The sequence below is a fragment of the Plasmodium gallinaceum genome (genome assembly GCF_900005855.1).
Source record: "Plasmodium gallinaceum strain 8A genome assembly, contig: PGAL8A_v1_141, whole genome shotgun sequence".
Lineage (NCBI taxonomy): Eukaryota > Apicomplexa > Aconoidasida > Haemosporida > Plasmodiidae > Plasmodium > Plasmodium gallinaceum.
In genome coordinates, this window is record NW_021628302.1 from 921,851 (window position 1) to 938,206 (window position 16,356).

The window sequence follows — 16,356 nt, forward strand, 5'->3', positions numbered from 1 at the left end:
AATTTTTTTTTTTTTTTTTTTTTTTTTTTTTTTTTATAAAACACAAAAATAGAATTTTAAGATTTCATATTAAAATGAAAACTTTAAAGAATATATCTTAAATATTTGTGTGCATTAAAGAAAAGAAAAAAAAAAAAAAAAAAGTTTAAATAAAAAAAACTATATTTGAGATAATAATAATAATAATATGAATATTTTAAGTATTAGTTGTAACAAGTATTTTTTTATATAAATTATATTACTATAATTAATAAAGATATGGAATACTATGTAATTTGTAATTATAAAAAAATTCATTTAAGATTAGAAATGTAACAAATTAAAAATTATACATCTCATAAATAATCTTTAACATTAATAAAAGAAAATGAATTTTAAATTTCATTATAATTTGAACTATATTTTTGAAGATGAATAGAAGGCATGTACATTTAGGTATTTTATTAACAAAATATATTTTATTCTTTATTTTCTATATATATATATATATATTTATATATATATATATATAAATATTTTCTTTATTTTGATATATTTTATCCATTTTTTATATTTTTTTATATTATTATCCTTTTTTTATACATTTTTTCTATATTTATTCTATTAATATATTTGTCATTTATTATTCTTTTTAGTTATTTTTTACATATTATTTTTTCTTAATTTTTTTTTTTTTTAATGTAAATACATATTACAATTATATAAAAATATTCTTTTTTATTGTCTAAAAGTAAAAATTTTATTAAAAAAGGAATTTTTCAAGTATTTATAAATAATTATATATATTAGTATTTTTAACTTTCTTCGTTAAAAACTTTCGTTAAATTTGCATAATATATTTATAATAATTTTTTTGTCTTTAATTTTTGTGAAGGGTTAATAATACTTTAATTTATTTCTTTTTTTTTTATATAAGGTTTTAAAAAAAAATTAGTATACATTTTTTTTTTTTTGAATAATTTTTATGTTTAATTAATAATTTTCATTATTATTACAAGTAAAAATAAAAATGGATAAATTAGTTCCAGTAGTAAATAAATTGCAGAATGTTCTTTCATCTTTTATAAGTAGTGAAGCATTAAGTTTGCCACATATAGCAGTAGTGGGTGCTCAATCTGTAGGCAAAACTTCTTTGTTAGAATCTTTAGTTGGATTAAGTTTTATGCCTAAAGGGGAGGATATTGTAACAAGAACTCCTATTATAATACAGCTAACAAATTCAAAGTCAGAAGATTGCTATTGCACTTTGACTTACTCAGATTATGAAAACAATAAAGTGGAAAAACATATTGATGATTTTACTTTATTAAATCAAATACTAGTAGATGTGACTGAAGAAATTACTGGGGGAAATAAATGTATAAAAGAAACTCCAATTATATTAGAAATACACAAAAACAACGTTTTAGATTTAACATTAATTGATTTACCTGGATTAACTAAAGTTCCTGTTGGAAATCAACCTTATAATGTAGAAGAGCAAATTGTTAATTTAGTAAATAAATATATAAAAAATCCTAATTGTATCATTTTAGCTGTTTCTTGTGCTAATATTGATTTAGCAAATTCAGATAGTTTGAAAATGGCAAGAAGTGTAGATCCAATGCATGAAAGAACAATAGGTGTTATAACAAAATGTGATATGGTTGAAAAACCAGAAATATGGAAAAAAATGATTAGTGGATCTCTCTATCCTTTAAAAAAAGGGTTCGTAGCTGTTGTGTGTAGGAGTCAAAAAGATGTAGATGATAATATTAGTATTGAAGAATCTATAAAAAAGGAAGAAGAATATTTTAATCAAAGTATAGATGTTACTAATCAAATTGAATGTATTTTAGAATGTGGAATAAAAAATTTAGCTAAAAAATTAAATAATATTCTTATTGAACATATTAAAAATACGGTACCATTTTTAAAACCTAAAATTGATTCCTTAAAAAGTATTGAAGAAGAAAGATTACTAGAATTAGGAGAACCAATGGAAAATATGAACCGTTCAGAATATTTAGCAGTTCTTGTAAATTATATAACTAAATTTTCTCAGCAATATCAGGACATAATTGATGGAAAGGTATTTTATAAAGATAGAGTAGATGAATTAAAGGGAGGAGCAAGAATACATTACATTTTTAATGATTGGTATATTAAATCCTTAAATGATTTTTCACCACTAGAAATGTTAACCGATGAAGAAATTAGAATTGCTATAAGAAACTCAAGTGGACCAAGAGGTGCATTATTTGTACCAGAAAGTGCTTTTGAAACTTTAATAAAAAAATTAATAAATTGTTTAAAAGAACCATCACTTCGTTGTGCTGATCAAGTTTATGAAGAACTTATTAAAATTGTTGATAATTGCAAAATACCAGATATGGAAAGATTTACAAATTTAAAAAGTGCCATAAATGAACAAGTAAAAATACTTTTAAAGGATTGCTTACAGCCAACTAAAGAAATGATAAAAAATTTAATGTTAATTGAATTATCTTATATTAATACTAGTCACCCTGATTTTTTAAATGAGCACTTTATGAAAAATGTTTACGATAAAGACAATGATTATGTTGAAGAATCAGATAGTGTGTTAAGTGCACACAAATTCCAAAACAAAAAGAGAGAACAACAAGAAAATAGCGATAACACCATTTGCTCATTGACTCATCATACATTTAAAGAAGAAACAAAAATATGGAAAAATAAAGAGGATGTAAAATACTTAAAAAATAAAGAAGGAACAAAAATTACAAGTATTAATAGTACTACTAGAGAAAATGTTTTTGTTTTACCAGTTATACCTGATAAAATTATACCTGAATATTCTTCTTCTTCTAAAGAAATAATAGAAATAGATTTAATAAAATCATTAATTAATAATTATTTCAATATTGTACGTAAGCATATAGCAGATGCAGTTCCAAAGGCTATTATGCATTTCATGGTTAATACGTCAAGAAAAACTATGCAGAAAGTTTTAATTTCTAATTTACATAATGATGAATTATTTAATTTATTTAATGAATGTTCATCTATCAAAGTAAAAAGAAATAATTGTAAAAAAAATCTTGAATCCTTGAATCAAGCTATCAAAATGTTGGCAGAAATTAGAAATCAGGAGATTTAATGAAAAAAAAATAAAAAATGTCAAAATTTTAATATGAATCATATATTTGTAAATATAAATATATATATATATATATATGCATTTAAATGCTTAAATATATTTTATTGGTATATATATAAATATTTCTTTTTTGTTTTAAAAATAAATAAATAAATAGATTAAAATGTAATTATAAATAAAATATTCTTTTTAAATAAAAAAAAAAAAAATACATATTTGTATATATTTTTTTTTTTTTTTAATTTTTAATATAAATTATTTATCTATTTATGATATAAAAAAAAAAAAAAAAAAAAAGTCCTAGTTATACTTTTGTTAATAATATATTTTTTTCCACTTTGTTTTTATAATTACAATTCTTTTAAATATATACAAAAAAATAAAAATGAAAAAAATTATTTTATGATTTTTTAAAATTTTTTTTAAAACTATTTTTTTTGAAAATTTAAAAAAAAAGAAAAAAAAAAATGTATAAAAGAGCTATATGTAATCGTGAATTAAAAGGGTAAAGCATAAAAAGAATAAAATCTTAAATTGAAGTGTAGAATATTTAATCATTAAAAGGTTATAACATTGAAAATTAGAATTATAAAAATGTGTGTCATTGAAATGTTATCACTTTCACATGTTTTTTTTTTTTGAAACTCGAAAATGATTTTGTAAACTCAAAAATTTTTTTTTTTTTTAGTAATATTTAAGTTTGATTATTATTATATTGCATTTTTACAATTTTATTTTTAACTTCTTATTATTTGTAGCATTTTAATTATTGTGATTTATTTATTTTTTTTTCTATTATTTCTAAATATTATTTTATATTCATAGATTTTGTAATAATTTTTGGATTTTTGAAATTATAGAAACTCTTCAACTATTTATCATATAAATATCACTATTATGCCTACTTTTTTTTTATTTTTATTTTTTTTTTTTTTGTTACATTTTGAATAAATAACATGACTAATTAAGAAAAAGCTAAAAGATGAAAAAAGTTGAAGATACACATAATAATATTACAAAAAGTACTAATAAAAAAAGTTATTATAAGAGAAAAGATATTTTAAATGAGGATTATTATGCAAAAAATGAGAAAAGACGTAAATTGAAGGCTTCTAAAAAAATGTAAGAAAACAAAATTAGTATGTAATTTTTATTTTTACATTTCTTTTACTAAAAGAAAACTGCAACATAATAATAATATATTCAAATAGTATCATTTCAATTAGTTGATTACAAAAGAAAAAAATTATGATAATTAAGTTCATAATTAATACTAGATTAATATATATATATATATATATTATTTTAAACTATACATTTAATGTTACTTCTCTTTATAATTTAAATTTTTTTTTTTTTTTTTTTTTTTTTTTTTTTGTTACTTTATAGAAAAGGGAGTTCCAGTGGAGATTTTACAAAAAAGGCAAAAAACAAATTTAAAGAATTTTATGAAATGCATTTTGATAAAAAAGTAATAAATTTACCATTTAGTGCAGATTCTATAAACATACAACAAAAAGGATTTCATGATTACAGTAAAGATATGAAATTAAAAAAAAATCATATGAATAAACCAATGTGGATATGTTCAGATGGATTTATATATTTGGAAATGTTTAATAGTTGCAGTAAACAGGCATCTGATTTTCTTATTACGATAGCTGAACCAATATGCAGACCTGAATTAATTCATGAATTCCAATTAACTATTTTTTCTTTATATGCAGCAATATCTGTAGGAATTACACTTGATGAATTATTAATAAATTTAGATAAGTTTTCTAAGAATGTACTACCTAAAGAATTAGTTCATAATATTACAAAAAGTGCTGAATCATTTGGTAAAGTTAAATTAGTACTAAGAGAAAATAAATATTATATTGAAGCTACAAATAAATCAGAATTAGATTATTTATTAAATAATAATTCCATAAAAAATGCAAGGATATATTCTAATGATAATAATGAACAAAAAATAAAAAGTGTGTGTAATATGAATGATAGTATTTTAGAAGAAAAATATAAGGAAAATAACAATAATAATATAACAAATAACACTAACAATTTTTTAAATGAAAAAAGTAATGAAAATAAGAATGAAGAATCTTATGTAACTTATGAAGCACCTGTATTAGATACCACCCAACTAGGTTATAAAAATTATTTTTTTTTTTTTTTTTTTTTTTTTTTGTTAATGATATATATTTTTACTATTTTTTGCTACATTATTTGACATATATATATATATACATAGTTATTTTTAATTTTACTATTTATGTTTATAATAAAAATTTAAAATTTCTTTGATTTTTTTTAAAAATAGGATTCAAGATAAGCGAAAGTGAAAAACAATTGATTTTTCAAGAAAAAAAAAATATAAATGAAAATATAAATGAAAATTTGGGAAATTCATCAGAAGTATATTCGTTTGAAGTGAATTGCGATAAAATAGAAGAAGTAAAACAAGAAGCATTGCAGACTATGCAAAGACCATTGTTAATGGAATATGATTTTAGAAGAGATAAAAAAAATCCTAATTTAATATGTTCATTAAAAAGCCATGTGCAAATAAGATATTATCAAGAAAAGGCATTAAGAAAAATGTTTAGTAATGGAAGAAGTAGGTCAGGTATAATAGTTTTACCTTGTGGTGTAGGTAAAACTTTAACAGGGATAACAGCAGCTAGTACAATTAAAAAGTCATCATTATTTTTAACAACATCAGCAGTAGCAGTTGAACAATGGAAAAAACAGTTTGAGGATTTCACTAATATTCACCCAAGGCATTTAAGAATATTAACATCTGATTACAAGTTTGATTTATGGCCAATTAACGAAGCAGGTGTTTTAATTTCTACATATACTATGTTGTCGTATTCAGGAAAAAGAAGTGAACAGAGTTTAAAAATTGTTAATGATATTAGAAGAAGAGAGTGGGGATTATTAGTATTTGATGAAGTTCAATTTGCACCTGCACCATCTTTTAGAAGAATAAATGATATTGTGAAATCTCATTGTAAACTTGGTTTAACAGCAACTTTAGTAAGAGAAGATTTGTTGATTAGAGATTTGCAGTGGATTATTGGACCTAAATTATATGAAGCTAATTGGGTGGAATTACAAAATAAGGGATTTTTAGCTAAAGCTTTATGTAAAGAAATATGGTGTAGTATGCCTGGTTCTTTTTATAAATATTATTTAAAGTCTAATAGTTTTATTAAAAGAAGATTATATACATGTAACCCTAAAAAATTAATGATGTGTGAATATTTAATTAAATATCATGAACAAAATAATGATAAAATTATTGTTTTCAGTGATAATATTTTTGCTTTACTACATATTGCTAAAACGTTAAACAAACCATTTATATATGGAAAGTTATCTCCAATTGAAAGAATTGCTATCATAAATAAATTTAAAAATGATTCATCTATCAATACTATTTTATTAAGTAAAGTTGGAGATAATGCAATTGATATTCCTATAGCAAATGTTGTTATTCAAATTTCTTTTAATTTTGCATCAAGAAGACAAGAAGCACAAAGATTAGGAAGAATTATAAGACCTAAAAATAAAGCCAATGAAAAAAAAAATATAAATGAACCTGATTCCTTCTTTTATAGTTTAGTTAGTAAAGACACAATAGAAATGTGTTACTCTGATAAAAGACAACAATTTCTCATTAATCAAGGATATGCATATAATGTTCATAGTGATAATATTGTTGATTTTAATAAAATAAATTTAGTATATAAAAATAAAAAAATTCAAGATAACTTATTAAAATGCATTTTAGCTAGCACAGACGATGGGAATATGGATGAAGATGATGATTTATTTGAAGATCAAAATTTTAATAAAGAAAATTCAAAGATTAATAAAAGTAACATTAATGGATTTTCAAATAAAAAGGAAGATTCTTTAAAAAAAGTAGAAAATGGAAGCTTGTTAAAATTAGCATCCAATATAGATGTAACATTTAATGATAAAAAAAAAAACGCACCAAAAAAATTTGCTGATAAACATATTCTATTTAGAAAATTTTTAAATCAAAACAAATAATTTTCTTTGCATATTTTTTGTCATAAAACTTTTAAAAAAAAAAATATTTATATACGCTTTTGAAATTTAATTAAAAATAATCGGGAGTTTTAAAAAAAAAAAATTCTATAAAATAATAGAGTTATATATTTTTTTAAAATATTTTTTTGTATTTTTATACATAAAAAAAAATATCATGAAAAAACGATACAATTTTTTAAGCAATTTTTTTAAGCAATTTTTTTAAGCAATTTTTTTAAGCAATTTTTTTAAGAAATTTTTTAAGATAATATTATTCTTTATGAATAAATTAAAAGTAATTCAGATTATATATGTATATATATAGTTCCGTATAATAGCAAAAAAAAAAGAATATAAAATGGTTGCAATACACATACGTAACACATAAATATTCAAGGATAATTATACTGTTATTAAATATATAATTAATAAATAAAATATATAACTTTACACTCTCCCTTTGATAATATAAATTAAATGATTCTTAAAATTTTATTTACTGTCATTGCAGAACACTATATTATATAAATATTTATTATACTATGGTAAATTATGATGTGTTTTTATTTGAAAAAAAATTCTTATATCATTATTTTCTTACAAAAATTATATATTTCCCTCAATTTTATTCTTTAAAAATAATACTATTAATATGGAAATATTTAAAATTTGCAATTAACTAATCTTTTTTTTTTACTCATTTTACTTTTTATTCCCTTTAATTAAATTTTTTTTTTTTTTTTTTATTTATATTTTGATTGTCAAAGATTAAATTAGCCCTTACTTATTAAATGACCCAGAAAAATAAAAAAAAAAAATATATATATAATAGTAACAGATCCATTTAAATTTTTTTCCAATAAATAAAAATAAAAAATATCTTTTTCTTTTACATAAAATTTAAACAACAAAAATAATAAATCATATATATATTTTTAAAAAAAGATACGCCTAAATTTGATCTATACTTTTTAGGAAGTAATGCTATGAAATTTTTTTTCTACCATTTCTTTATTTGTTTTTTAAATATTTTACTTTTACATATTATTTTTTTAATACATTTTATTAATATATGAATACTTTACATATAATTTTATTTTATCATTTTTCCTTATTTTATATTCTTTTAAGATATAAAATTATACTTTAAAGAAAATGGATTAATAATGTAAGTTTAGTAAAAAATTAATTTTTTTTTTTAATTTAAACAATTATTAAGTGTTATATTTTTTTTTTTTTTTTTTGTTATTATTCATTTATTGAATGACCAAAGCTTTGGCACTCATATGTTTATATAAAACTATGTATTCATATATGAATAAATTTAAAATAAAAGTGTTTAATTATATTATTATAATTTTTTTTTCAATGAAATAATTTTTTATTGTAATTAAGGGTAAAAAAAAAAAAAAAAGGGTTAAAAAAAAAATTAAAAAATTTATAATAAATATTCCATTAAAGAGAGAAATATATATTTTTTTTTTTGTTATAAAAATAAGAAATAAAAAAAAAAAAAAAAAAAAAAATAGGAAAATAAAGTCAAAAAAAGAAAAAAAAATGAATCCATCTTATAGCGATGTTGTGCTATTAGTTCAATTTTCTCGTAAAATAGAAAGCAGAACTTTTGTTGAATATAATTCTCTAAAATTAGCTTTAAATGGTTCATATATATTGAATTAATATTTATAAATAGAATCCTTTAATATATATATATATGTATATTTATGTTTATATTTATTTTTTTTTTTTTAGGAATTTGTCAATTATATGAGCAAGCTATAAAAGAAAATGATCCTTCAGTTCAAAGAATAACATATAATATGAATGATTTATTTTTATATATTGATAACATACAAAAAATGACTTTATTATTGTAATTTAAAAAAAAAAAAAAGAAGAAAAATAATTAATTTAATGTTTTAATATATAGATAGACATTTTTAAAAATATTAAACAAATATAATGGATAAATATTGATAACATTTTTTTTTCATCATTTGTATATATAATTTTTTAATATATCAAAAAAAAAATTATTTATAGAGAACAATTTTTTAATATTTTTTTTTTTTATTTTATTCTTCATTTTAATAGATTTCATCAACCTACATGGACATATAAACCTCATGATAAAAAGTGGATAAAACAAAAGCTGGTTGAACATATTAAAGATCAAATTGGTAAATGAGAAAAAATATAAATATGATTGTAAATAGAAGGAGGGAAAAAAGACATTTTTATTTACGCTTTATTATTATTATACTTTATATAACTTCAAAAATGTTTTAAGAATTTAAACAAGATAAAAAAAAAAAAAAAAAAAAAAAAAAAAAAATCATTTAATCAATATTTTTACTTCATTATCTCCCATTTTTTTTATATTTTTTGACCTAATAAATAGCTTTTATATTTCTCTAATATATTTTTATAATCTTCTTCAAGTTTAGTTTTTAATTGTTCTTTCCTTTCATTTGTCTATATAAATATATTAAAAAAAAAAAAAAAAAAGAAACAGATAATAATATATATAAATAGTTTATTTCAAACAATGTTGTATATTCATTTATAATATTCATGCGTAAAAGAATGAAAGCTATGATTTTTAAAATTTATATATTTATTCTTTATTTTTATATGCATATATATATGTATATATATTACTTTTTTTTCATCTTTCATTAACATTTTTTCCTTTTCCTATAAACATTTTTTTTTTTTATTTTTATAATCCATTTTAAAATAATTATCAGTATTTTATTAAATATAAAAAAGAAAAAATGAGAATATTTTATTTACCTCAAATAATTCTAATTGTCTTTTTAATTTTTGTTTATTCACATATATTCTGTTTTCTATCCATAGTGAAAATTCTCTAATTTCTTCTTTTGACTAACAAAAAAAAAAAAAAAAAAGAAAAAAATTAATTTTTTTTTTTTTTACATATATGCATTATATAAAAGAAATTACTGAATTCAATAAATTTTCTTCAATTTCATAAACAAAAACACATCCACTAGAATCTCCAATTATAATCTTGTTGTAGGCATACTTAAAAATATCTTTATATAACAAAAATATAAAAGAAAAAAGAAAAAATGTGACAATTTAAAAAGAAATTAAATTGAATATTGATAGAATAAAATATAAAAAGATACATGAAGTATTATTATTTTGAAAGCAAGTAATATAACATTTTGAGGAAAAAAGATAAAATAAAGAAAAATTAAATTTGAAATAGCCTTTATAATATATATTTTACTTTTTTTGTTTTACCATCTTCATTTTTACTCATTAAATATTCATTTGTGTCTATAATTTCATCACAATTTTCATAAATAATATCAATATCATCAATTTTTACTGGTTTCGTTTTTTTTTCTAAGCTTTTAAATAAAGTAGAGTCATAATTTTGAAAAATACTTATGCATGTTAAGCTATAACTACTAATAGTTAATGAATATATATAATGATTTTTTTGATCTAATAAATTCCATATTTCAATTTGTCCATTTATTTTTCCTATAAATATTACACTAATTTTTGTTTGACTAAATTCACAACAAGAATAAATTTCATTACTCCTGAAAAAACAAATAAAAAAAAATATAATATTTGAAGTGATGTTTTGATTATTGTGTATTCATTTGAGATAAATATGTAAAAAATTTTATTTTTAATTATTGATTTATATTTTAAAATTGAAAAAAAAAAAAAATAAATTTAATGTATATTTAAACTAAATAAAACTATTAGGTAAATAAATAATTACACAAAATAAAGAAATTAATATAAAATATAATATATTTATAAATAAGAATATATTTGAAAGTTTACTTGGGAGAAATATACAAAGGGTGTTCTTCATTTTCTTTCCATAAATAAAAATTTGTATCAGTTAAAGTTAGAATTAAATATTTCAAGATATTATTTCTCTTTACACATAACAATGTCTTATAATTTTTATAATCCTTTAATAAAATAAACAAATGAAGTTTTAAGTTTTCCAGTCTAATTAAATTTAAAATTTACTCTTTTCATTTTTTTTTTTTTTTTTTTTTAATAAAAAGAAAAATAAAATTTAATTTATTTTCTTAAATCCTAATATTAATTTTTAATTTTTTTTGTTTTTTATATTACATCATTTATTTTGTTGATAATAGAATAGTTTTTCTCTTTTTGCATACATCCATACAAATTTCCAATTATATATTCTCCTTCTTCCTATGTAAAAATTTTTCAAAATGTGTTTAAAATGAAAAAAGCTATATCAAATTTATTATAATGAATAGAATATTTGATAAAAGGAGAAAACAGATAAATTGAACGCATGTGAATTTGATAACATCAGAAATGAATATTATATAATGAATGAACTAATATATAAAAATATATAAATAATTATATACGATTATAGAGTATAGAAAATTACTGAAAATGCGAAAAATGATGAAACATTTTGATTAATCTCTATAAAATGAAGATATGTAAATCCCAAAGAATATTCTATAAAAAAAAAAAGAAAAAATATTAAAATAATAATTCTTCTATTTTTTTTTTTTTTTTATGAATAATCATGAATTAGGTTAGAATAATTGTAACAGTGAAGTAATTGAAATAAATTTTTTCTATTTATGAATATTTTATAATTTATGAATAATTAAAAATTAGAATATATAAACATTACCCGTATTTGGTCTAGTAGTAGTTATCTTAAAAATTGGTTTAAAGCTATACAATTCATCAGTAAGTTCTTTTTCCTTTTTTTTCATGTTATTTTTTACTTCAATTATTTCAATATTTGTTACATCCCATATTAAAATTGTTCCATCAACTAGGTAAAAAAAAAAATAAAAAATAACAATAAAAGTAACAAAAAAAAAAATAATATATATAAAAAAAAAAAAATATTTACCAGAGATCGAAACTAATAAATGGTAATTTTTTTGATAACTAAAAGATATTTTCTTTTCATATATTATCAAGTTTTTGTCTTTTAAAAATATAAGAGAGGTTACTTCTCTTTTATGTGATTGTTCAATACTACTAAACAAATATGGTTCTACATCAATTGTTTTTTCATCTTGAAAAAAAATAAATAAATAAAAAAATCTAGTAATTATATATATGTATTAGTTATATGTTTTTTAGTACTTATTTTAGAATCTAAAATAGATTTTCCATAAAAATTTTCAGGTAATTTCCAAATGACTAGCTACACAATCATATGTTCAAATATGTACATGTACATATATAATTTTATTTATTAAAAAAAAAAAAAAAAAAAAAAAAAAAAAAAAAAACAAACCAATCCATTACTACATCCAGCAATAACCAAATTATAATCCTTTTCATTTACAGCAACACTCGAAATTTGCTAAAAGTATATATTTAAAAAAGAATATCTGTTATTTTATTCAAATAATTAAAAAAAAATTTTTATATTATTTTTAATATTTTTACATATGGAGATATTAAAGCATATAATGGATTTATGTAGTTATTATAACACCAAACCAGAATGTAACTATCTGTGTTAACTCCCTCAATAAAATTATTATTTTTATAATTATTTACGTATATTATAAATATTAAATAATTTATTAAAGATAAATAAAATGTAAATAAAACAACTTTGTCTGTTGTATATTTCACGTCTGTATATATAAATATTTTATTTAAATATTTTATATTTTTAAATGGGGAAATATCATTGCTCTGTTTATTTTTTTGTTCCTCTTTCTGTGATAAGATTAAATTTTCTATTATAGATTTTTCAATAATTGGAAAAAATTTACAAAGAAATTTATGTAACTTATTGGATTTTAATATTTCTTCCTTTTTCTTTTTTAAAAATTCTATATTATATTGTGTTCCTAAACTTTTATATATTGTTTGATATGTTTGACAACCTTTACTTTGAAGTATAATTGAATTTTTTGAAAAAAAATCTAAAGTTTTCTCTTTTAACACTGAATTAGGCTAACATATAAAAAGATAAACATTAAAATGGTTAAATACAAGAAAAAAAAAAAAGTTAAGAAAAATTGCTATATTCTTAAATAAATAAATAAATAAATATATATATATATATATATATATATATATATGGATTATTATTTTTATTATTTTACTGTTATATTATTTTTAATGCTGATGAATTCATCTTTTTCCATAAATTCAGGTTTTATAAATAATTTTTTCTTTTTATTAATGTATATATATTTTTTAAATTTTTTTCTATTTTCTATTATATTTGTTAATCTTATTTCATTTTCAATTTCTTCTTCATTCAATGAAATATATTCTTTTGGTTTTATAAAAATACAATTCAATTCTTCTTTTTTATTAGAACCAACTATACTGTTATTTTTATTTTTACTTTCATCTAAATTTATTTCAGCATTTTTATCTTTCTATATAAAAAAGAAAAAAAATAAAATATACAAGACATATAGAACAAAAAAAAAATTAGACAATATAAAAAAAAAAAAAAAAAAAAAAAATTAGACCTTTATGAAGTAAGAGAATATTTTCTCATCTACAACTAGTGCATAATTTTTTTTGTAGTACTTTTGAGTATTTCTAAAAATTAAAAGATCATCAATTTTATAGTCCTTAAAAAATATAAAAAAAGAAAAAAAAATGAGACTAACTAAATATAGTTTGCAAAAATGATACAAAAATTATTTATTTATTAATTTGTTATTTTTTTTTTTTTTTTTTTTAATTTTTATATAATCATTTTATATTTGTACAGTTAGAGAGTTATTTATTATAATTAATTCGTCAGTGCCCATATATTTTTGAAAAAGTGAAAATAAGTAATTTTTTTTTATGACAACAGAATGGAAATTTTTAAAAATTATACTACTTAGTTCATCACAAAAATCTATTCCTATTATATTTTTTATATTTTTTTCTAATTCTATATTTACAACTCTGTAATAAAATAAAAAATAAATTAAAAAAAAAGAAATTAATAATACAAATATTACTTAAAATCATATTGTTTCTTATATCACTAGCTTAAAATCCTATTTTGTTTCTTTTTTATATATATTGAAATATATGAAAAAAATTAACCTTATTAATGAATTAAAATTTTTATGATGTATTTTTTCATCTCCTAATTTTTTTGGATCTTCATTTATTATATATGTATCAATCAATGTTGTATTTTTTAAAATATGATTTTTTTTTTCATTATTCTCGTTTTTACCTTTTATATCATTTTCTATTTTTTTTTTTTTCTCATCATATTCTTTTTCATTTTTATTTTTTGTATCAGTATCGCTTTTGTTTTTAATATCTACTTCATTTTTATTCTTAATATCTATTTCATTTTTTTTTTTCATATCATTTTTTTTCTTTATATTATCTTTTTTTTTATTTTCTAATTTTTCATTTTCCTTTTTTTCCTTTTCCTTTTTCTTTTTCTGATGTTTTACTTTTTCTTTTCTTTCTATATAAGTATTATTTCTTTCCTTTATTATCATTTCTTAATTTTTATAAGAAAGTTAGATTTTAAATATAATGTATATATTAAATAAAATAGATTAGGAAAAAATATAATAATAATTAAAAAGTAATTTATTTTTTAAATTAATTTTAAATTATGATAGAAAATAATAAATTTTAGACATGAAAAATTAAAAAAAAAATGTATATATATATATATGTTTCTAGAGGATAAGTATTATTAAAGTTATAATAAAAAAATTAAATAAATTTAAATAAAAAAAGGGAAAAAAAAATTTAATTATATAATAATAATCTTTTTTACATATGATTTATATTGAAACGAAAAAAAAAAAAAAAAAATAAAAATAAGCAAATAATTTTTTTAGTAATGTATGTGTATAATAGTACATATTCATAAAATTTTACTCAAAATGTAAATTAATATCAATATAAATAATTGAAAATAGTTATATTAAAAAATTTAAAAAAAAAAAAAAGGATATATTTTTTATTTTATTTTTAAAAAATCGTTTTCTAACACATTTAAAAGATTATCTATATTTCTTTTATTTATTATTAATTTGTTCTTATTGTTATTTAATTTTGTTTCCATATATATCTTACTATTATTTTCTGTAGAAGCTTTCTTTAATATATAAAAACCGTATATACTTGCCTTAAGAAAATAAAAAAAAAAAAAAAAAAACTAAAATTATTTTTTTCTTATTTTATAATTGTTTTTATCATATATTTATTTAAACCAAATAAAAAATAGAATGGGTGACTGAACCAATGGCAAAAAAAAATCCTGCTACAAATAAACCAAAAATTTCTTTATTTTTATATTTATTTGAATTTTTTTGATTTAATATCTAAAAATTTAGAAATATATATATAAAAAAATAGATTAATTAAAAATTGTTTTTATATCTTTTATTTTTTTTTTTTTTTAGAAAAAATTAAATAAAATGTGTCTTATTATATACTTTAGTTTTTTCTTCTATCAAATAAAACTTCTCATTTAACAAATCGTTTAACTCATTAATTATTTTTTGAAACTTCACTTTCTTTTCTTCATTTAAAAATTTGCAATCATTGTTAATTGACTAATCAAAAAAGTTTAAAAAAAAAAAAAAGAAAAAATGTATCAGAAAAAGTAAGTATATATATATATATATATATATATATATATATAAGAAATGCATAATAATACATTTATATTGTTATATATAATTAATATAACTAACTAATATAATAATATTGTCATTGTATTTCCCTTTATATATAATACATATATTTTTTAATTAATATATAAAGAAATTAAAATAAATATAAAATAAATATGACATAATTTACTTCTTGTAATAAATACAAAGAACCCCTATCCAGTTTATTTTTTGCTTTTCTTATTGAGTTTATTATACTTTTCTCTGAAAAATATTTTTTATTGATATTCATACAATTCTTTTTACTCAAAAAATTGATCAGGTAATTCTCACATTTAAAAAAAGATTTTGATAACACGTAAAATGTTCTCATGGGATATTTCTTAATTGTATCATTAAATGAAATAAATTTAATAAGTGCATTTTTTTATTTTATTTTCTAGTATTTTCATTTTTTTTTTTTTTTTAACCAAATTTTTATCTTCGTCTAAAAGTTGCATTTGATCTAATTTTTCTTTAAAAAGATGAAAAAAAAAAAAAAAA

At 17.9% G+C, this 16,356-nt stretch overlaps 5 protein-coding genes across 5 annotated transcripts; 3 read left to right on the forward strand and 2 right to left on the reverse strand.

Moving 5' to 3' along the window:
• Positions 1 to 1,009: 1,009 nt before the first annotated feature.
• On the forward strand, positions 1,010 to 3,121 carry DYN2 (dynamin-like protein, putative; the record flags this gene model as incomplete). Its single annotated transcript, XM_028673764.1, has 1 exon — positions 1,010 to 3,121. One exon carries the CDS (start codon positions 1,010 to 1,012, stop codon positions 3,119 to 3,121), a length of 2,112 nt encoding a protein of 703 aa, XP_028530184.1.
• A 982-nt stretch (positions 3,122 to 4,103) lies between these two features.
• Positions 4,104 to 7,186, forward strand: PGAL8A_00496200 (DNA repair helicase RAD25, putative; the record flags this gene model as incomplete). The annotated part of the gene is made up of 3 exons (XM_028673765.1): positions 4,104 to 4,243; positions 4,511 to 5,271; positions 5,445 to 7,186. The coding sequence occupies 3 exons, from the start codon at positions 4,104 to 4,106 to the stop codon at positions 7,184 to 7,186; spliced, it is 2,643 nt and encodes an 880-aa protein (XP_028530185.1).
• Positions 7,187 to 8,743: 1,557 nt separating this feature from the next.
• Positions 8,744 to 9,374, forward strand: ERH (enhancer of rudimentary homolog, putative; the record flags this gene model as incomplete). Its single annotated transcript, XM_028673767.1, has 3 exons — positions 8,744 to 8,846; positions 8,939 to 9,059; positions 9,281 to 9,374. 3 exons carry the CDS (start codon positions 8,744 to 8,746, stop codon positions 9,372 to 9,374), a joined length of 318 nt encoding a protein of 105 aa, XP_028530186.1.
• Positions 9,375 to 9,562: 188 nt separating this feature from the next.
• On the reverse strand, positions 9,563 to 14,682 carry PGAL8A_00496400 (dynein intermediate chain, putative; the record flags this gene model as incomplete). The annotated part of the gene is made up of 17 exons (XM_028673768.1): positions 9,563 to 9,661; positions 9,848 to 9,883; positions 9,983 to 10,075; positions 10,154 to 10,245; positions 10,460 to 10,767; positions 11,021 to 11,154; positions 11,324 to 11,407; positions 11,616 to 11,689; positions 11,871 to 12,017; positions 12,099 to 12,266; positions 12,338 to 12,398; positions 12,492 to 12,560; positions 12,647 to 13,165; positions 13,318 to 13,599; positions 13,696 to 13,800; positions 13,942 to 14,125; positions 14,270 to 14,682. The coding sequence occupies 17 exons, from the start codon at positions 14,680 to 14,682 to the stop codon at positions 9,563 to 9,565; spliced, it is 2,868 nt and encodes a 955-aa protein (XP_028530187.1).
• Positions 14,683 to 15,155: 473 nt separating this feature from the next.
• Positions 15,156 to 16,186, reverse strand: PGAL8A_00496500 (conserved Plasmodium protein, unknown function; the record flags this gene model as incomplete). Its single annotated transcript, XM_028673769.1, has 4 exons — positions 15,156 to 15,323; positions 15,409 to 15,519; positions 15,634 to 15,753; positions 16,004 to 16,186. 4 exons carry the CDS (start codon positions 16,184 to 16,186, stop codon positions 15,156 to 15,158), a joined length of 582 nt encoding a protein of 193 aa, XP_028530188.1.
• Between the last annotated feature and the right edge of the window lie 170 nt (positions 16,187 to 16,356).